Genomic DNA, 22,646 nt, shown 5'->3' with positions numbered 1-22,646 from the left:
TCACACTGCCCGCCTGCTGTGCGCTGCCGTCCTCACACTGCCTGCCCGCTGTGCGCTGCCGTCCTCACACTGCCTGCCCGCTGTGCGCTGCCGTCCTCACACTGGCCGCCTGCTGTGCGCTGCCGTCCTCACACTGCCTGCCTGCTGTGCGCTGCCGTCCTCACACTGCCTGCCTGCTGTGCGCTGCCGTCCTCACACTGCCCACCTACCTGTGTTCATTGCTGCTGCTTCCCTTCATCCAGCACAGTCTCGTCATCACCGCTTTACAGCTCCCGGCTTCCCACTTTTATACAAGTGCCTCCTTCGACCACTCATGTCAGCAATTTATATTCCTCAATCAACCCATTGTAGATTACCCCAATTTATGAATCCTGGTGTAAGACGCTGATGTTTGATCCAACTATGCCCATAGTTGCATTAAAAAATGTAAAATCCTTTTTTCTAATAAGGATGTGTATGCAGAACAATTAGTGTGACGTATTGCTACCTCTGCCCCACCCCTTGGACACCCCTGCCATCTTTACACATGGTTATACGAGGGCCTGGATGTCTGAAGACTGCTTATCAGTGGGGTCTGTGCTTCTTGGGGTAACGCACCACCATGAGTAAATGGTAGAAAGACCTTTTAAATTAGATGCTAAGGAGGGCTGCAATGATTGAGTTGTGTGCAGAAGGCCTGACTAGAACATTTTCTACTGGTCATTAAAAAAATAATGTAAAGTCAAGTTGTATGTGTATTGATGTGTGCAGTGTGCACTGTATGGTAACTGAAGGGAAGAGCTCCATAATGTCATCCTGCCTATTGCATACTAGGACGTCAGATGTGGGGTGTATTATAGTATGGGGTAGGGGTGACTTAGTGGGGTATATTCAATGGCAAATAGTGAGCTATGACGGTGAGCAGTGCTGATAGCTCACCGTCATAGCTCGCAGGTTAGTGTTTAGCTGACTCCCCTTCACTCGCCATTTCCACCTCGCTGGGTCAAAACTATATGCTATATGCAGCGGGCTTGCTCCATTTGCAGTGAACCTTGCTGTTTGGCGAGGATTTCCCCGGAACATACTGTAGAATACGGCGACTGGCCGACAACGGCTCTTACCATTTTGGAGGAGGGGCTGCCACAATGTGGGCCCCCACTGCCACGTTCCCTGGCCACCGGTCCCCTGCATGGGGCCAGTGCATGCGCAGTAACTTCATACATACTGCGCATGCGCTGGCCCAAGCCTCCGTGGGCTGCCTTTGCAGCAGCCCTCAGAGGCTTAATCAGGTTCCTGGGTCCAGAGCATGCGCAGTGTGGTCCGTGGTACTGCACATGCACAGAACCCATTTTGGGGGCTGCCTCACATTTGCGCACAGAGAGGCATCCCGGAGGGAGAGAACACCTCCCGATGGGATGCCTTGAGTGACTGTCAGGTCAGACAATAGGAAGTCACTAACAGGCACAGTAAAGCCAGAGCAGTCTCACAGACTGCATCTGGCTTCACTTTAGGCAGAGACAATGGCTGCAGCCCTGCAACCCATAGGTAAAAATCGCCACTGGTGTTTAACAATAAAAGGTCTTCAAATGTCCTATTGAACGAAGTATATGTTTATTTTGTTATCTTATTATTGTTATATTTCTGGTCCCACACAGAAGAGAGAAAGTATAAGTGCCATTTGTGCCCCTATGCTGCAAAGTGCCGAGCTAACCTGAACCAACACCTGACCGTCCATGCGGTGAAGCTGGTGAGCACAGACGCAGAAGATATTGTCAGTGCGGTCATTTCCGAAACTGGTGACAAAAAGAAGAATCCATATTACTATAGGTGATGACTGCTTTACTTACTGTTATGTTACTAATAGGCTGGATAATATATCTCATATACCTGGAGGATTATTACTTGGCTGTAGCTGTTCATAATGCTCTCTTTCACCCCTCTGTGCTTCGGAAATGTGTGTATGTGTGTGTGTGTGTATATATATATATATATATATATATATGCGCACACACACACACACACACACACATTTATAAATATAAATTTACACAAGGAAAGCGGCACTTATGTAAAGAAGTAATTCGATTACATAGTATTCATGGTTGTCAACATTTTTAATGCTGTCACATCATCCTGTTTTGATCAGGACAAAAAAATGGAAATTCTCCTTTACTTGTATGCTGCTTTCCTGGTGTTTGTTTAAAGCAGCCTTAACATTACTGCATATTATGGGCAACTGAGACAGTATTCCAAGTCTTTTCTGGATGACTTATCGGCATTGTATGTATGTATGTATGTATGTATGTATGTATGTATGTATGTATGGATATATATTGCCGCACCCCTGGGAATATATAGTGGAGAAATCCTGTGAGGGCACCGGGCCAGTTTTACCTATTTGTTGGGAGTGCCAGACCATTGGCAGAGATATATATATATATATATAGACTGGAAAAAACAGGCGTCACTCCAAGGGTCTTTTCAAACGGTTTTTAGTAATAAGAAAAAAAAATTTTCAGCAAACAAATTTGCACATCAACACATCGGTCGACGTTTCAATGTCATGTAGACATTTTTCTCAAGACATTGATGTACATAATGGTTATGTACATCAATGTCTTGAGAAAAATGTCTACATGACATTGAAACGTCGACCGATGTGTTGATGTGCAAATTTGTTTGCTGAAAATTTTTTTTTCTTATTACTAAAAACCGTTTGAAAAGACCCTTGGAGTGACGCCTGTTTTTTCCAGTCTACCTTACTTATTGGGAAGGCACCCAGGGCAGCATCAACTATTCAACGAGAGTGCCGGTTCAAATATCCTTGTGTATATATATATATATATATATATATATATACTTCCAAGAATGAAGGCACACGACACAGGGTAATCTTATTCAACACAAGTGTATTCTGGCTAGTAACATCTAGCGCTTTCAGGGGATGCAACCCCCGTCATCAGGATGGTAGCCACACAGGTACAATGGTGTAGTCAGAACCCCGACTCCTCCCCAAACAACAATTATATATAGAACATGTTTGATTACTCACCTGTCCCGTCGCCCAGCTCACACGGCCGCACATCGCCATACCGGAAGTGCGTCATCGCACAATTCTCCAGGACACAGGAAGATCACTCCTGGAACGCACAGCGTGCGCTCCAAGGCCCACTTCCGCGTTCCACTGGGTAGAGACGTCTCTCCTCCTTGGTGGGCGGTGCTGCCCCCCGTGGATGCCGGCGCTGCAGGACAGGAGAATGCCTAAACAAAAACGATAATAACAACAGTGAGACAGTGAACAAAAAACACATACACAATACGTACCCCATTAAAAGAGATACATATACATAGTCATAAACTACACTAAACATACATGTACTGTTATATATACATAACACATATATATATATAGACGATGGGTAGATAACCGGCACTCTCAGGACTTGTTAATGAAGGAGGCAGACACGGAGGTCCTCAGCAACGTTTCGGTTTATTACAACCGTTATCAAGCTCGATCTTGATAACGGTTGTAATAAACCGAAACGTTGCTGAGGACCTCCGTGTCTGCCTCCTTCATTAACAAGTCCTGAGAGTGCCGGTTATCTACCCATCGTCTACTATACTGTGCTTCCCCGCACTAAGACAAGGCACCTGGGCATCATTCATCATACGCTACAACGGGAGTGCCGATCATCTCTCTACCCGTATATATATATATATATATCTTGCAAAATGCTGGCACTCTTCCTTCCAATGTAGATTACCGCGGTGCAGGGAAGAAAAGGTAATGTAGACAACGATCAGCCCACACCCATCGGATTTATGGAGGATAAATAATCACTCAGACGCCATAGGCTTAAGCAACGTTTCGGGGGTTTATTCCCGTCCTCAGGCTTGTAACAAGCCTGAGGACGGGAAAAACCCCCGAAACGTTGCTTAAGCCTATGGCGTCTGAGTGATTATTTATCATCCATAAATCCGATGGGTGCGGGCTGATCGTTGTCTATATATATATATATATATATATATATATATATATATATATATATATATATATATATAGGAAACAAAATACCCAGCGCAAATAGTCCTCAAAAATGCAGTGTAATGTCCACAGTCTCCAATAAATGTGTGCTGTCCTCTTCAGAAGGGGGATCGTACCAAGATCCAATGGGTACACATGCAAGGAAATCAAAGAAGAGACGCACCAATGAGCATAAATTCAACGTACATTTACTGCACACATAAAGCTCACGTACATTTAAGGTTTAAGATAATATGCTTGCCAGCCTGGTAGTACAGATAGCCACTGTCGACCTCTCCGATAGTGCAAAACACCACGGCCCAGCTGCAGACCAAAGGATCACACACCAAGACGCCGGAGTCTTGCCACGGACGAACAGGATCAGCAGGACCACCAGTGGAAGAAAGGACGTCACTCCGTCACACGAACAAGCCACGCCCAACGCGTTTCGACTACGAAGACTGACCTGACGAAGACCGTAGTCGAAACGCGTTGGGCGTGGCTTGTTCGTGTGACGGAGTGACGTCCTTTCTTCCACTGGTGGTCCTGCTGATCCTGTTCGTCCGTGGCGAGACTCCGGCGTCTTGGTGTGTGATCCTTTGGTCTGCAGCTGGGCGGTGGTGTTTTGCACTATCGGAGAGGTCGACAGTGGCTATCTGTACTACCAGGCTGGCAAGCATATTATCTTAAACCTTAAATGTACGTGAGCTTTATGTGTGCAGTAAATGTACGTTGAATTTATGCTCATTGGTGCGTCTCTTCTTTGATTTCCTTGCATATATATATATATACACAAGTGGTAGGCCCGGCTTATTCAGGATAAATGCTGTAGTGCCTTCCCAGGAAACAAACAGGTTGCTCCAATGTAGAGATGTGAAGAAAGCGGCACTCTCCAGACTGTATTCAGTGAGGTAAAAAAGCCTTTATTCCAATGGCGTTTCGGGTGTTACCCCGTTTTCAAGGACATACAAGTGCTATTAAAAAACAACAGGACATATATAGCAGACAAAAAATCCCGCCCCCAAAATCAATCAGGTATCACCTGAGCTTACCGGTTTCACCTGCAAGTAACTGCGGCCGCCAGCGTCTGTCTACCAGTCCCCGTGTGTGTGTCGCATCCTGGTGACGCGTCACGCTGTAACAGCGCGCTGACGTCACCCCTCTGCTTTCCACCCACAGCCAGACTCGCTTCCAGACTGCCTAACAACGCCCCACGTCACTCTGCTGCGTCCCGGCTTCGCCAGCGTTACCTGGCAACCTACAAAACATAAACAACAGCGATTAAGCGATGACACATTAAAAGGTGATCTATAGAGAACACGTACAATTGCAATCATAATAAAAACGGACCCCATATCCCACTAGAATATACTGTTGGGGCTTGAGATTACATCGTTTATGAGCCCATTTTTTCAGCTTGTGTAATTTCAAGAACAATATATTGTTCTCGAAATTACACAAGCTGAAAAAATGGGCTCAAAAACTATGTAATCTCAAGCCCCAACAGGGTAGTTCTTCAGGAAGAAAACTACCTGTATAAATGTCTCAACACACGTAATGTAACGCCTAGTGAATTATCACAGGAACATGCAATTCTCGTCGTTGTTGAATAACTGGTCTTTAATTATTCCTTGTGACAGGCTGCCTGTCTGCTCACCTGACTGTGGTGATATCTACTATCAGAACACACGCACAATGGATGTGCAATTATAGAAAAGTAGGAAAGAAATTGTTGGTCACTGCATCAACACCTTCCTCTTCTATCTCTTCTGCTGTGTTTTGTTTTATTCCTTTATATCGGTCAGGCAACTGCAGCTAAAATCTATTTGCACGACACCGTGAGAAGATATTTAACCATAAAGCAAAATATTCATCTTTCCCAGGGATTACCTACAATAAGGCCATAATAAGCCTGTATGGAGTGTATCTCAGTAATGATAGCCAGTACTCACTGGCATGTTTTCCTGTTAGGGAATTGAAACAATGTACAGATGATATGACCACGCTTGAGGTGTGAACTATTATAGTTACTAAATAACATGCATCTGTAAATTGCATACACTGTAAATAACTCATTTTGAAGTGTTAACCTTGCTGACTACAAATAGCAAGAATTCAGAATAACTAGTACCCTCTGGCATACTTTCTGACAGAGAAAGGAAACGTTGTGGTACAAGGTACATGATTACGTTTGTATTGTGACTTCTGCTTGATATACAACAGCACTCATTCTCTTATTGTATATATCGCATAACCAGGCTTCAAGTGTACCGTCTGGCACACTTTCTGCCAGAGAAAAGAAACGTTGTAGTACAGTGTATATGATTACGTTGGTAATGTGATTTCTGCTTGATATACAATAGCACCCATTCCCTAACTGTACATATTGCATAATCAGGTTTAAAGTGTGAACCCTGCCCATTACTTGTTATTAACAAAGCTTAGTAACAACATGTATATTGTATGACCTAAGCCTAAGTATTCAGCATGTCTGATACAAGAACATATAGGCCAGAACAGCACACCTTCTGACCCCTATCCCCCCAAAACAGGGACATCGGATTCAGTGGGTCAGCCATACGTGTCAGGGGGCAGGGCCAAGAGACCCTACTTTGGGAATCTGTACGCAACAAACCTCAGCGGAGGCAGTACAAGAGGACACCGTGCCCGCGGGGCACAGATATTTAAGTGTGACCTGATATATGTTTATGTGTTTGTGTGTTAACGCCTGAAAACGTTTGTCTAGTACTTATTTTATGGAGAATTGAATAAAAGCTAATTTTTAGATATATACAACCCACCTGGGGATGGAGCATTCCATCTTATTTTTCAAAGTGTGACTAGCATTTCCCACTGTGCATACATGGCACCATTTAAAGGATTTTGCCCTCATAGAAAGGCCCTAACGAAAGAGCTGCTAGAACCAGTCATATCCCTTTTTGAGCTTGTACAAAATATCCCACCCTGACCTGACCTTTGACTTCTTAAAACAATCAGATCGATGTTTTCAACTGATTACTAATATATATCTATAGTAATGTAATGTCTGGCGCACGCATCTGCAGGAATGAATCCATAATGAATGTGTCCATTTGCTGTTTAGTACAATGATCTTTCTTATTACAGTGTAAGTTCTGCTCACTAGATAGCAGCTGCTGGCAGCATTGTGCTCAGAATCCACCAATGACTGGGACACGGAGTTCCTGGAAGCCGGAGAAATAGTGCAGAGTAACCTGGGAAGCTGTCCAGATTATGTGAATTGGTTTCTGAGGTGCCATGTGCTCTCTACTTAGCAACAAACCAGCCTTTACAACTGTATTTGGCAGCGCTGTTTCGCTTCTGTTTGCCCAGTGGAGTTTGCTAGGTGATGTGCGGCATCTGGAACACGTAGTTCCCAATTACTTTCATCATTATACTCTGTTTGTATAATGTCATCTTGCAACATATGTGTAAATGGAAGAATGCAAATCTTCAGAGATCGGTTCTTTCCTCCATCCTTAGAATAGATAACAAGAAACCATATTATTGCCTCATCATGCTTATATATTACAGAAGCACCTAGGATCATTATATACTGTAGTGCCTTACCCTTTACTGGAGCTCCACCCATGCATATCGATGTAACCAAGCACTCTGTAGGGAATGCAATGGCCATTTCCAGGAGACCAACATGAATCTCTAGTGCTGCCAATGTTTTAAGGTGACCTTTTGAGAATGTATTAGTTACACAGACAGTCAGGTGACTTTTAGAAGAATATTTTTGTGTTTTCTCATCGGATATATGTACAGTGTAAGTGAATCAAAGAATATGAGATTCCTGAAAAAAGCTCCTTGTAAAGCACGCTACATATGATATTGTTCCCTCTATCCCCCTGTAGCTGTCATGTCTGCGGCTTTGAAACTGAGCTGAATGTCCAGTTTGTGAGCCACATGTCCCTCCATGTGGACAAGGAACAGTGGATGTATTCCATTTGCTGCAGCACTTGTGATTTTGTTACTATGGAGGAAGCCGATATGAGGAGCCACATCAGCAGCAAGCACTCAGGTGAGGAGCAGAGGTGCCTGTGGCCAGTACTCTGTCACCCAGAGCCGCCGAGAGGCGGGGGGAGTGGGTACTAATTATCCCCGGGCCGGGCTTGCTGGAGGGGCCCGGCGGGGGGCCCTAGTCCGACCCCCTACATCCCACCAGGGCAGCAGCAGCACACACGTACAGCATGTGGTGTGCTCACAGAAGGCTCAGCATGAGCATCTCACTGACAGCGCGAGAGCTCATGCTGAGCCTGCTGTCAGCACAGCACATGCTGTAGGTATGTGCTGCTGCTGAAGAGGTGGGGGGATTATAACACTATACCCTCAACTTTAGAGAGTTTTTTCCCTCTCCCTGTAAACATTTTGGGGGTGTGGCCTAATAGCGGGAGCTGTCCACACCTCCCGTGATTAGGGCACGCCCCCAACTTTACCGGGGCCCGGCATACGACTCGGCTGCCCTGCTGACACCATATGACCACATAGCAGCAACACTAGCACAAGGTTATGACTAGGGTGGCCAATCCCGGGAATCGGGATCCCGGGATTTGGCCACTAAAACGCCGGGATTTCAATCCCAGGATTGGAGTTTCCAATTACGGGATTAGACTGCACATGCGCAGTCTAATGCCGGGCAGCGTCTGAGCGTGTGCTTAGACGCTGCCTGGCTTCTCCCTTCCCCGGCATTGTGGCTCTGCGCAGCGTGACGAGGCCAGAGGTCACGCTGCGCAGGCCAAGCAGCTGCACAGCCCCGTCCTGGGCGCGCAGCATGATGTCATCGCCCGCCTCCCTGCCCGGCTCCTGGATCCTGTTGCCAGCTCGTGGCGTGAAGTGGCTGCCTCCCGCCCGCCTCCCAGGCATCAGTAATCACCGACCACCCTCCAGGCCGCACCGCACATGTAAGTAAATATGCGGGGTGGCCTGGGCGAGTTTTTTAATTAGGGAAGCCAATCCCGGGATTGGGCATTTTTCAATCCTGAATTCCGGGATTGAAAAAATGCTCCGGGATTGGCAACCCTAGTTATGACGGACCTTACAGCGGGATGGAATCACCACTTTTTGGCTGCTCATACTTGAAACATGTAGATCGCAAAATGCTGCAAACACTGTAATCACTATGTGAACATCTATGGACTGCTTACAGATACATATAAACTATACAATCCACAGATAATACAGATGATTTATTTTTGTAGATTGCTGAGCAGCTATGCGCTAGCTTGTTACTACTGAAAACCAGTATTAAATATGACTAATACCCTATATTTGTTTATTCCAATGAAAGCTCCAAGACCTTCGATTTGGACGGGGGTTAATCACTTTTCCCACTTGCTGTAAAATTAATGTAGGCAGGATATGCCCCGCCGGGTAGCACCTCCTAGTGCCAAAGATTATTTCAAGGTCATTGATACCTCTGATTGGGCGGCTGCCAATGCCTTTGCTATCAGCTGCATTATTATTAGGAGTTTATCCAGATAGTTCTTGGCTGTGAGAGTTAGAGAGATTGTATTGGTTGAACCACAGAGGGTCATAGCACCAATAAGTGTCCCCACCATGGGAAATGTTTGCTTCCCCACTCTGTTATAGTACATTTTATTACAATTGTTTACCCATGAAGTGAGGAAAACCATTGTCTTCATGGCTGTATTTATCATGATCAGATTGGGGGGTTTGCAGCAATTGTGACCAGCTCACACCCAACTTATAGTATACCCTTTTTCGACATGTGAACCACATGCTACCAGCCCCCCCCCTTCAGTAATATAAGTATTGTCATTTAGATATATTGGGCCAGATGTTCTAAGCTTGAAAAGTGATAAAATGGAGAGTGATAAACAGCCAGCCAATCAGCTCCTACCTGTGATCTCACAGGCTGTGTTTGAAAAATGTCAGGTAGTAGCTGATTGGCTGGCTGTTTATCACTGTCCATTTTATCACTTTTCAAGCTTAGTACATCTCACCCATTGAATGCAAGCTTATTACCCTACAGTCTTCTAAATTATTTAACTTTAATTTGCATTAGAAGATAACCGGTTTGCTGAACTTTGTTATTCGTCTGGATCCAAATGGTGATCCCCTCCCCTGGTTAGCCAAATGTATATCCCCCTCCCCCAGCTAGCCAAATGGTGGTCCACCTACTGGGCTAGCCAAATGGTGGTCCCCGTACCTGGTTAGCCAAATGTCTATCCCCTCCCCCGGCTAGCCAAATTGTGATTCCCTTCCCCTGGCTAGCCAAATGGTGATTCCCTTCCACAGGCTATCTAAATGGTGATTCCTTCCCCCGGCTAGCCTATTTTTAGTCCCAATATTATATTTTTATTCGCTATACAGTATGTAAATATTAGAGTTTGTTGACAAAACACAGAATAAAAGCTATAATATAAGGCAGTGTATGCACCAAATGAAACAATTGAGATGTTACTGCTGGCAGTCCAACAAACCATAATATATAATATGTCTAGTGTCTGCGTGTCACCGAAATACTGCCATCTCTTGGCAGCAAGTGAAACTACATATCTTTCTCTCGCTCACATTAGCTACCTTACTAGCTTTCAAAGCATTTGCTTCCAGCGGGTTTACTAGTAATATATAATTGTCCACAGATGGTGTTGGTGATTGTGAGTCATTTTCAATAATAATACTATATTAATAATAATAATACTGTAATAATAGTATTACAAGTAATAAGGCATTAAAATTAGCAAAGCCCAGCAATATGTAGGCAAGCGGCATAGAAATAAGCCCCTAGTAGTAAATTTAAGTAATGCCAGCTGTGCTGGAGCCCAGAAATATACCTTCTATAATAGTAAGTAGTGCCTAGTCATATACCAGCTGTAGCTATCCAGCTGCGGTAGTGCCCATTACCATACCTCCCAACTGTCCCACTTATCGTGGGAATATCCCGGTTATTTGGGGTGTTCCCGCGTCCCTCCCGGGAACGGTAGTGTCCTGCGGCGGGGGGGGGGGGGGGGGGGTTAGTTGGGAGTCCCAACGGCCACTACAAGCCAGTGGAGAGTACCCAATATTGTGATAAATGCTAGTCGGCCAGAGCGTTTCGGGGTTCACTACTACACCCTCCCGCAGACCGACCTCCCTCTGATCAATACATGTGGAAGTTATAAATCTACTCTAAACATTTGTTTGTCTTCTCTGATTCTTGCCTTCCATAGGAGATGAAAGAAAGACTCCCACTGAATCAATAAGCCCCTCTTCCTCCTCATTGTCTGCACTTAGTGACTCAGCCAACAGTAAAGAAGATTCGGATACCCCGCTGAGGAGCCAGACTTCAAACAACTTGTTAGTTATTTCTGTAGGGCCTGGCACCCCATCTTTTGTTAGCAGTGAAGAGAAGTCAGACAAAGGTAATCCCTACACAGCTCACTAATACACGCTGTGCCTCATCTGTATTATAACACATTCCTGTTTCCACTCAGAATCAGAAATCACCTATTATATGTAATGTGCTTTCTTTATTTCACAGCTGAAATAGACAAAGGGAAATCAAAGCAGGCTTGTTTAAAGGGTATCCGCTCCCTGGGTCAACCATCACTAGGTCCACACTAATGGTCGACAGTGCCTAGGTCAACGCCTATAAATGGTCGAAATACCCTGGGTTGACATTGACAGGTCGACACAAGGAAAAGGTTGATGTTGACTCTGAAAGGATCAACACAAATTTTTCAGGTTTTTTTTTGTTTAGTTTAGACCGACTTGTTTCATACTTTACCATCCAAGTGGGCATAGCGTTAGAATATAATAGTGTGTTGAGCGCAGCATGGCATTGTGCCCAAAGCATAGCGAGCCATGCGAGGGGGCGCATGGCACACTTATACGGGGCCCAATGTCGAAATATGTCGACACAAACACCCAAAGATTTGAAAAACTCATATCGGCCATTTCCGTGTCAACCATGTCAATGCTGATCTTTTGCTTGTGTCGACCTTCTGTCATAGGGTATGTCAACCATTTATAGGTGTCGACCTAGTCACTGTCGAACATTAGTGGTTTACCTAGTGACAGGTGACCTAGACATTCTTGACCCACAATACAATAACTGTTTAAAGCCGGTTGTCTGCCTATGGGCCAGATGCATTAAGCTTCAAAAGGGATAAAAGGGAGAGTGATAAACAGCCAGCCAATCAGCTCCTACCTGCCATGTCACAGGCTGTGTTTGAAAAATGTCAGGCAGGAGCTGATTGGTTAGTGGTGTATCACTCTCCATTTTATCACTTTTGAAGCTTAGTGCATCTGGCCCTATACCAGTTACAGTTCTTCCCTGGCTGCCAGAGTCTCCCAATGGGCAATCTCCAGTATGTTGTAGTGCTAATAGCAACTTTAGATGCTTGATATACACTATGGTGCATCTATAGCTAAACATCTGGAATAATAGTCTTACAGCTGTGCACTGTAGCTGCCTGTGCAAGCACTACATGGAATCCAGGCAGGCTGGGAAGTTTGGGCTCATGCACACATAGACTGTGGAATGAATGCATTACTTGGACACCAGGCATGGCAGGGGGTGTGGGGTTTACATAATGTTTTAGCATCCACACACAATGTTTCCCCCTTGCTCCAAAAAACCTAGCGAAAGGGGGGAAACGGCATGTGCGAGGGGGTCAGTTAATTACTGACCCTGCGAGCTGTGACAGGGAGCAGGCAGCAATGCACGCTGTCACAGCTCGCAGAAAGCATTGAATACACCTCAGTGAGTTTGTATCAAGTCTGCAATACGGTCTGCATCTGTCATAAAAGAGATAACAACTATTTACCTTATATTATATCGTAAGATGATCCTTATTTCTGTGCTCACTGCAGTACAATGATTGGAGATGTTACTTAAGCTGGGCACACGCTATACCATATAATGAACAATGGTGCAATCCATGACAGATCGCACCACCTGTCTTATACCCTTAAATCCACCCAATTTATGGTTTGATGAACGAATGGTCGCATCTTCCCTTTGGATGTTCTGCGCACCCTATGGGACAATTCCATGGACGATATTGTATTGTTACATGAAGCATGTACAGTATGTAACACTATATCACGTCATCAAGCAGCAGATCATGTAGTGTGTATTATTACATCACATCGGTACATCACTGGGAGCCACCATTGATTAGATATGCACCCAGCTTACATTGGCAGTGTTCTCAGATTGATGACGAATAATTCCCATATGAAAGCAGAATGCACACTTGTAATTTGGTCCTGTCCTAAAGCTGTCTTTTAATTACAGGATTTGAATGTGTGTTCTGCAATTTTGTCTGCAAAACGAAAACAATGTTTGAGCGTCACCTTCAGATTCACCTGATCACTCGAATGTATGAGTGCGATGTGTGCCATAAGTTCATGAAGACCCCGGAGCAGCTAGTAGAACATAAGAAATGCCACACAGTCCCTACCGGTGGGCTCAAGTAAGGAAAGCAAGTACAAACACTTTTCCTGTGTTAAGCATATGTAATGTTCTGTTGTATCTAGTACCATTATTTCTATAGACATATATGTGAAATTGTACCCTATAGTAACACACAGGGGTAGAATTAATTGGCTGTGTGTTGTGTCATGTGACTAATCCATAAGGGAAGCATTCATTGCTGCCACAGAGCTGCTTGCTGAGCTGATGGTGGCTTCCATTACCCAGGAGGAAGGACTGTGTGACACAACCCCAGGCTAGCTAATTCTGCCCACAGTGTGGTTTATATAGAGATTCATAACCTTTGCAACAAAAGTATGTTATATGTCTGATTATTCATTGGAACGTATTATTTATTGGGATCCATTGTATTGGAACAGACTGTGATACTGGTCAGTCTTGCAGCTTTTCCATTATTAAGCCAATGAGAAAAAGTTAGTGACAGTGGGGTAGATGTATGTCCGGCAATATGGGGTGGGGGGTGGGAACAACGCAGTTATTGTCACTGATTCCGCTTACCCCATGTATTACAGTGGCGGTGTGTGTCATTATCGCCACTGCTATCTCTATCGCCATTGTATGAACAATCAGTAGCAGTGATCATACTGACACCTGCAGCCATTGATTTCAGCAGCTGCAGGTGTCGTTACCCCATCACCATAGCAGGGCTGCATAAGAGATCTCACATGTCCAGTGGAGCTGGCCAGGGCTGGGATGTAGCTGTTGGGCCATAAAGGTGTGTGTGTAAGAGTGTGCTTAAATTTAATAGCCAAGATTCTTTTGCCGTGTAAATGATGGCTGCTTTATAAATCCGGGCAAATTCTCACAAAATTGCAGGCTATTAAATTTCACCCTTGGAGAAAAATAAAGTGGATGGTGGTAAAGTACCATCCAACCAGCTCCTGTCATTTTTCAACCACAGCCTGTAACATGGCAGTTAGCAGCTGTTTGGATGGTACATTATTTCCACCCACTTTATCCTTGTTGCTCGCAGAGGTTGGACAAATGCCAACACTGTTGCAACTTTTTTTTTTTTTTTCAGACTCCTGCTCTCCCGACACACTGCGTGACATGCATCCCAAACCTACACCACATACTAAAAGGCAGGAATAACCGCCTATATTGTTTTTTTTAAATTCAATATTTTTTATTGAGATTTTTAAAAGTGCATACAAAAAACAAAAACTCCCTGTATGGACATAGGGTATAGTAGACACAGACATTAAACAACATGCGTGATGAAATAACGTCACAGGGTTCTTGTACAATGGGACATGGTCAGGATGCCGTTGGCAATATAATGTTGAGTGATAACAGCAATGGGTCGAGGGTGTTAAGTGTGGGCATATCCATTATAATCACTTAATTGCAGGATATACGGGATCCTAGTTCCCAAAGGCGCCATTTGGGTTCCAGAGGATCTCAGGTATATAATACACATACATTTAATACATTTAAACCACACTAAAATAAATCAGAATTACAAAATTACCAATAAGGAAGTCTGCTATATTAGTACGTTCCCCAGTGAAAAAAAAAGAGCATGTCGTGGGAGAAATTATCATTAGAAATATCTGATGTCTGGTCAACCAGGGGATATAAAATAAAGGAAAAAAAAAAAAAAAGAAAGACGAAATATATATATATAAATTAACAAAGTCCCCCCCAAAAACCCCAAAACAAACCATACCTATAACCCCCCACCCTGTACAACCCACCCCAACTAGGCGTACTTGGATCCCTTAACCATACCTCCCAGCTAACTATACTAACTAACTATTCCCCCCTCCCCCCCCCCCCCCACGCACGCACACACACACACACATATACATATAGGAGAGTAAACGGATAATAGTAGGGGCGAAATTGTCAGGATAATTGAGCTAGGTTAACTCCGGCCTACCCCAAGCGAACATATATATGAGACGGTCAATACCACTTAACGAACAGCAAAAGAGAGAAACTTGCTTGCATTATATTGAAATGTGGTATAACATGTAGTACAGACCAAAAATAAAAGAACATTGTGAGCAAATAGTATGATAGGTAGATGTAGTAGGGCGTATATAAGCTGAAACAGCATTATAATGTAAATAAATGATTAATCTGGCCATTTCTCAGTCTCGCTATGAAGCAAAATTGGGTTCCTGTAGGAGGGATTAGTCTCTTGTATATATCTAGAGTAGAATCCGGAGCACATATAGTTCCATATATAGGAGGCAAACATAGGCTTCATTATCCTAGCTTGGATCTGAAGGCAAGCTGTAACATCAGTGATGCATATAGGGGTAATATCCAAATCAGTCATAAACTCGTATAGGCCAGCAGAGATGTATGAGTCCATTGAGGTAATCATACCCATATCAGGATAGGCCAAAGGAATTGGAGACTTGTATACCTCACAGGTGTTTATTATATCTCTTCCTCTGGAGGTAGAGAGAGAGGATGGGTCTTCCTTCCAATCTTCACACAGGATTTTATAATCCAGGGATATAGCAGGAGAGGCCAGAGGTTTCATGCATGTAGTGATATCGCCCACATCGACTACATCCCGATTACCCGGGGGGCACCGGGAAGATGAGACCTCTCCCCTTAAATCATCCAGCTGCCGGCATAATCTAGCAGAGGAATCTGAGATCTCTCGCAGGATCTGTTGTAATAGGAAGTCCATATTTATCCTAGGTGATATTCGTTTAAATCGTGTCACAAAAAACTGCTATAGACAGAGACTGGCAGTGTAGTCACATGAAGCGAAGCACTATCACCAGTGCCACAGCCCGGCTCCAAGACAGGAAAGATGGTGTTTACCGCCAGATATATTGCCGCCGCCACCACTCACCGCAACAAGGGCCGTCAGGTATAAGTGTAGAGATGCAGAGTCACTCTTATAGTGTCTGGCAGCAGAGGGGTTTGTATCAAGCCTCGCGCAGCCCCGCCGTCCGATGGCTCCGTGAGCCAGGCAAGATGGCGCCGGCTCTCCCCGTGCGGACCGCGGCAGCGAGTCGTAGCACAGACCGCTAGCCGCTTACCCCGCTAAACTACTCCGGAGAGGGCACCAGCCCCAGTCTCACCAGTCCACTCCACCACCCGATAGCAGGACGGCACGTTCTGTGCAGGGCAGCTGTCCACGTGTGACGCGGCCGGAGTGACAATAGGCCGCAGCAAATGTTGTTGCCAGAACTGTAGATAAAGACCGCGTCAGTGTTGTAGCAGGGGCACCCGGTGGTCAGGTAGGTTTTCTCTAGTCAGCACCAGTTCCAGAGCCGTCTGTCAGAGCAAAGCTGGGTATTAAACAGGATAATATTCAGGAGCTCCAAGAAATTGCTGCCTGCTCCTAGCTTGTCCAAGCCACGCCCCCAACCGCCTATATTGTTTAAACAAGTGTTGTTATGATAGCAAAGCATGCTGCATTGGCAGTTGTACACTGTGGTGACTTCTCCCCCCACTTTTTCTAGACATCAAATGCTGTATATATCACAACACATAATCAATACACAGCAATGCCTTCAAGAGATCTGGTCACCATATTAGTAAAAAGACCCCTATATCTCCTACTATATACAGGGCTGTCCTAAGCTTGAATTATTTGGTAAGCATATATAGATTTTGGCATGGCCCTCCAATACTCTATAAAGGGACAGCACACAATTTTGCAGCAAAGAAAGTGATGATGTCTCACAAGGAAGTGTCGTGGCCCCACATTAGTATCCCAATACAAATTATGCCACAGTAGTACAATGATAATGCACACAGTGGTTGTGTCCCTTACAAATAAAGCCCACACTAATGACACTTACACATTTTATTGCTGACACTAGTTGTGACAATTACACATAATGCCCACAGTAATAATGCTTCTTTCTCATAATGCCCACAGTAGCAGTGCAGCTTACACACATTATGCCTAAAGTAGTTGTGCCGCATACACACATAATGCAGTAGTAGTGCCCTTTACACCGTGCCCACATTAGTAGTGACCCTTACTCAATGCCCACAGCAAATGCCCACTTGCACAATGCCCACAGGGATATCAGTCCTTACACAAAGCCTACAGTAGTTGTGCCCATTACACGATGCACAAATGATGTGCCCATTACACAATGTTCACAGTGGTAGTGCCCCTTATACAATTCCCAGAGTAGTAGTGCTCCTTACAAAATGCCAACAGCAGATGTGCTCCTTACACAATGTCCCAGTGATAGAACATCTTACACAATGCCCACATTGGTAGTGCCCTTTATAAAGTGCCCAAAGTGGTAGTGCCCCTTAAACAGTGCCGACAGTAGTAGTGCCCCTTACAGAACACCCACAATGGTAGTGCCGTTTACACATTATGCCCACAGTCCAGACACAGTACTATACTTGCCTGAGATCCCGCTTCTGCACCTGGTGCCATCCGACATTTCCTTGCACTTGGCACTATGGGAGAGGTGTTGTGATCTTTCTCCATTCACACAATGCGGGCGCTGGAAAGTTCCAGTCTTCGGCAGCAGGGAGAAAGCTGATGGCAACTAATAACATACTGTACCGTCAGGCTACATTTCAGCTGCTCCCTAGACCCTACACAGTGTAATGCTGTACGATGCTGCGTAATGGTCGGGCCGGCCCTGACTGTATATACTATTATCACTACATTACTTATACTCACATTATTATTATCTGGACACAAAACAGGGTATCTTGGTTTGTTTCCACACGCTCTGACATATAAATAACCTTCCACATGTCATGGTTTGCACCAGTTACTCCCCATATACTGATACACTGTAGTTATAGTTATGCCGGCTCACTGACACCCACATGTGCCCTTTACACCAACAAAGGTCACTATTGTATCCCGTCTCATACCTAAGCACCTTGCTATTGCTACTCCACTATATACAAGGTCACAGTCATTTCAGTAGTAAGACCCTTTGTCCTGCATAATGCTAATCAATGGTGGTGGCTGTGTGATCCTATAACAGAAATGGGGGGGGGGGGCATTTAAAACATAAGCCTAATAGTACATTGAATGTTGCACGTAATAAGTACCATGGCTGCCTGACCCTGGGGATCAGCAGCGCTGTGATAAACACCCGCCACTGCAGCCGGTACGAAGCACTCCGCTTCAGTTATATTTTATGGAAAAGCCATCCCTCAGTACTCCCATTGGTTATATACATGGAGTCCGGGGTTGGGCTATACAGGAAGGAGAACTGGAACGGAGTGATGCGTCCTGGTGTCAGGCAGCCATGGCACATATTACATGCAGCATTGAAGCTACTCTTGGGCTTATGGCTCTCTCTCCTCTTGCTATACTGTATTTTGTCTGTGCTACAGCCCACAGGCAGCAGCCACACTGATGCTAATGGTTTAATTGTTCATAGATTTCGTCTTTTGTAAATAATATGTGATTTAAAATTGAGAGGGTTCCATAACTGTTCAGAGAGTTCTGTGTAGAAATGACTTTGAGGTGTGCAGCAGTCAGATAACCGGGATGCAGTTACAATCCCGGTGGTCGGAATCCCGTAGAGGTAGAATAAATTAGTGTGCCGAGCGTAGCGAGGCATCGGGCCTGCTGCGTGGCGAGCCCAGCGGGCCCGCAAGGGGGGGTGATCCACGTCCCCCACTTGTTGGGATTCTGGCGGTCGGGATTCCGGCGTCAGGATTTTGAATGCCGGGATTCCGACCGCCGGGGTTTAGTACCAATCCCAAATAACCAATGGCAATCAGTACTATGAGTTATTGAGGACAACGTAGTCTGCAGAAATTAATTTGTGTGCATTGTTTTCTGCATGTGTAGGTGCCCCTTCTGCATTTACTCCACTAACCGCCCTGCAGCCATGGAATGCCACTTGAAGACGCACTACAAGATGGAGTACAAGTGTCGGATCTGCAAGTCAGTCAAGGCAAACCAGCTGGAGCTGGAAGTACACATCCGTGAGCATCGGCTCGGGAATCATTACAAGTGCGATCAGTGTGGCTACCTCTCAAAGACGGCCAATAAGCTGATTGAGCATGTGCGCGTCCATACAGGAGAGCGCCCTTTCCACTGTGACCAGTGCAGCTACAGCTGCAAGCGCAAAGACAATCTCAATTTGCACAAGAAACTCAAGCACTCTCCCCGCCAGACCTTCAGCTGCGAGGAGTGCCTGTTTAAGACCACTCACCCTTTTGTCTTCAGCCGTCATGTCAAGAAGCACCAGAGTGGTGAATTTTTGGAAGAGGAGAAAAAAATTGAGACCACAAACCAGAGAGAGGATACTCCTTTGCTCACTATCAATGACTCTAGAAGCCTCTTGTCACCTCTCTCTGCCATGTCTGCCTCACAGGCCCTCCAAACTGTGGCCATCTCAGCTGCTCAAAGCAGTGGCATGGAGACACATTTAGCACTTAAAGCCTTTGCAGTAAACGGTAACTTATCAGGCTTAGATAGGTACCAGAACTCGGAATTTGCTCATCTCATTCCCTTAACAATGCTGTTCCCTAAGAACCATTGTAATGTCACATTCCATCCTCCCAGACCTCAGACGGCGCCCCCTGGTGTCACTACACCGAAGCACTCCTTCCTTGCTTACCTTGGACTGACAGAAAGGGCAAAAACTGTTTAAGAATGCCCCTATTCTGTCTCAGATACCCAGCAGGTATACATTGCTGCAAAATATAGGTTTGAAAGGTATGAAAATGTGTACTGTATATCAATAGCAAGATTAGTTAATGGGCTCTGTGTGTATACTTATTGCATTTACATGAAGCTGCTTAATTAAGTAATCAGAGAGGTAACCTACTGCATACTTCTACATATAAAGCTGCTGGCTCCCTACGCCTCTGCTTATGTTCCAGATGTCTACAAAGTAGCTGCTGTCTGCTCTTAGAACCAGAGTTCCATGTGTTGGCTACACTCCTGAGAGAACCGCGTTTCACCCCAACACATACACAAAGTAAATATTTAGAGCGTTTCAGCTGTATCAAGATGCTTAATGATTATATTTACATACACTCTGAATATAGCCAAAATTCCATCAATACCATGGAAATGTATACATTATATTTCTGAACCCTATTATCACTCCACCACAGATCTCTTGTTATTTATAAAAGGCATATCCTATTTCATTTCTTTATTATTTTTAATAACCTGCATAAAATATTAGTACTGTATGCTACTGCACCAGTGCTTCAAAAATAATTCCCGTTCCGCTGAATTCCGGGCAGTGTGTTTCAATGATGTTAAAAGAGAGACAAATGTTACAAAAGAATGATTTGCTAGCATAAATACATTTTACTTTACCCTGTATATAAAGTAATTGCTCCTGTGGATAAGGTATTGATCATATAATGCATATACCCATGACAGGTAATTTAGTATTAGGGCTGTCTGCTTGGTCACAGATTCCATAGCTATGTCTTATTCCAACCGTTAGTTTTGCCTCAAACTGGGCCAGATGCACTAAGCTTCAAAAGTGATAAAATGGAGAGTGATAAACAACCAGCCAATCAGCTCCTGCCTAACATTTTTCAAACAAAGTCTGTGACATGACAGGTAGGAGCTGATTGGCTGGTAGTTTATCACTCTCCATTTTATCACTTATGAAGCTTAGCGCATCTGGCTTTATGTCATTTATTTGTCAGAGTTGTGTTACTAGGATTCTCTTCATCTAGTTCTTTAGGCCACCTTGGACATTGGACTTAGAACATTGGTTCCCCATGCTCAATAGAATGTGCCATTTTTAGAATCCAATTGGATCATTCGAAACCCTGTGACAACAGTTATCCTGGTGAATTGATTCTCCATCTTATTGAATATTGGTTCACACCACAAAATATCTGCCTATACGTATATACCTATATATATGTCTGGAGACTCAGGTGCACTTTCTATATACAGTACATTTAACTGAGAAAACTATTCATAAGGATTATTGACATCATTGAATTGAATGTGTAAGAAAATATAGGTCAGATTAATTATTCACACATCCATGAAAGTACGCTAAAAATTAAATGTTTTTTTTTTTTTTGGCATAACCACATTTTATATTAGGTGTTTCTGTTCCTTTATACACTTTTTGCATGTTGCTGCACAGATTCACGGCAGATACAGCAAGCAACGTGTATGAGTTAACCCATTGCTGTCCCGTTATATTGCAGGAACGGCTGCAGGAAATGAGCTGTGGCAGTTGTATCTTCCAGCAGCTGCTGACAGATGTAAACTAACTACAGTGCGCTCGCTCGGTCTGACAGACAGAGCCGGATGTGTGACCAGCGGCTCTGCAGGCTGTTTAGTAGTGACTCACACATGCTTTTGCATGAAGTTGTTTAATCCACTCACTTAAGGATCTTCCTGCTGGAATAACAGGTCATGGGCTCACTAGGCTGAGCTGATGAAGCATTGTTTATACAGCTATTGTGTTGTGTGACTTGTTTGTAAGAAACACTTAGCAACCAGCTATAACTACCTAATGTGACAGGGCAGAGAATAGAGCACACCTAGTACTATACCATATTCAGGACTGTCTATAACAATAACATTTATTCCCCCCAGTAAGAAGAGTGAGCAAGGGATACAAATGTAGTAAATATGCAGTGGGTACCTTTTTGTACTAAACAGAGTTTTATCATGGAAACAGATAGGACATCCACTAAGGAGAGGGAATAAGGGTGCGGGAGAAGCGGTGTGGCAGCACCCACGCTGAGGAGGCGGTTTTGCACAGTGCTCTGTCTTGCACTATTTCATGTTTCCCATTTACAGGAACAATATAATTCCTGACTGAGATTTAGCTTCTGATAGTGAGAAGACTGATGTTACTGACACACTTAGATGTACATATATAGACAATTACTTGGTAGGTATCCCCTTTTGTGGATCAATACTTGTGTCATTTTAAATCCTTTACAAAACACATGTTTATCTAAGATCATTTGATGGAATATATATATAAATATATATGATGAGAGGTAATATGTTATTTACAGCTAACCCCTTGTGAAGAATGAAAACCCCCAGAACAGCTGAATGATAGTTATATGTTTTATCCACCTCAGGGGCAAGACAGGATTTGTGCTCAGCTTTCGTCTGCTGATACCTTCATGTTCAGCACTGCCCCTGTTGGGTTACCCTGGAATTTCTATACTTCCATCATATGTTGTCCTGGATTCACGCACAGTAGAACACACAACAATCTTTTCAACCTAAACATACACAGAGGACCCTACAAG

General features: G+C 44.3%; 1 protein-coding gene across 3 annotated transcripts in view; it reads left to right on the top strand.

Moving 5' to 3' along the window:
- ZNF827 (zinc finger protein 827) overlaps window positions 1-20,889 on the top strand; it is a 177,312-nt gene extending 156,423 nt beyond the window's left edge. Inside the window, exons 11-15 of one of the 3 annotated variants that reach the window (XM_083171196.1) lie at window positions 1,635-1,806; window positions 7,882-8,048; window positions 11,200-11,391; window positions 13,272-13,449; window positions 19,231-20,889. In XM_083171196.1, the coding sequence (XP_083027322.1) occupies window positions 1,635-1,806; window positions 7,882-8,048; window positions 11,200-11,391; window positions 13,272-13,449; window positions 19,231-20,038 (1,517 nt within the window). In that variant the 3' untranslated portion in view covers window positions 20,039-20,889. Of the gene's footprint in view, window positions 1-1,634; window positions 1,807-7,881; window positions 8,049-11,199; window positions 11,392-13,271; window positions 13,463-19,230 lie in introns of all 3 variants that reach the window. The other 2 variants (XM_083171200.1, XM_083171202.1) reach the window with 2 other exon arrangements.
- The last annotated feature ends 1,757 nt before the right edge of the window (window positions 20,890-22,646 follow it).

This window comes from Crinia signifera, chromosome 1, assembly GCF_055691185.1.
Source record: "Crinia signifera chromosome 1, ASM5569118v1, whole genome shotgun sequence".
Lineage (NCBI taxonomy): Eukaryota > Metazoa > Chordata > Amphibia > Anura > Myobatrachidae > Crinia > Crinia signifera.
The sequence above is the reverse complement of the archived record's forward strand: the minus strand, read 5'-3'. Positions and strand labels throughout refer to the sequence as shown.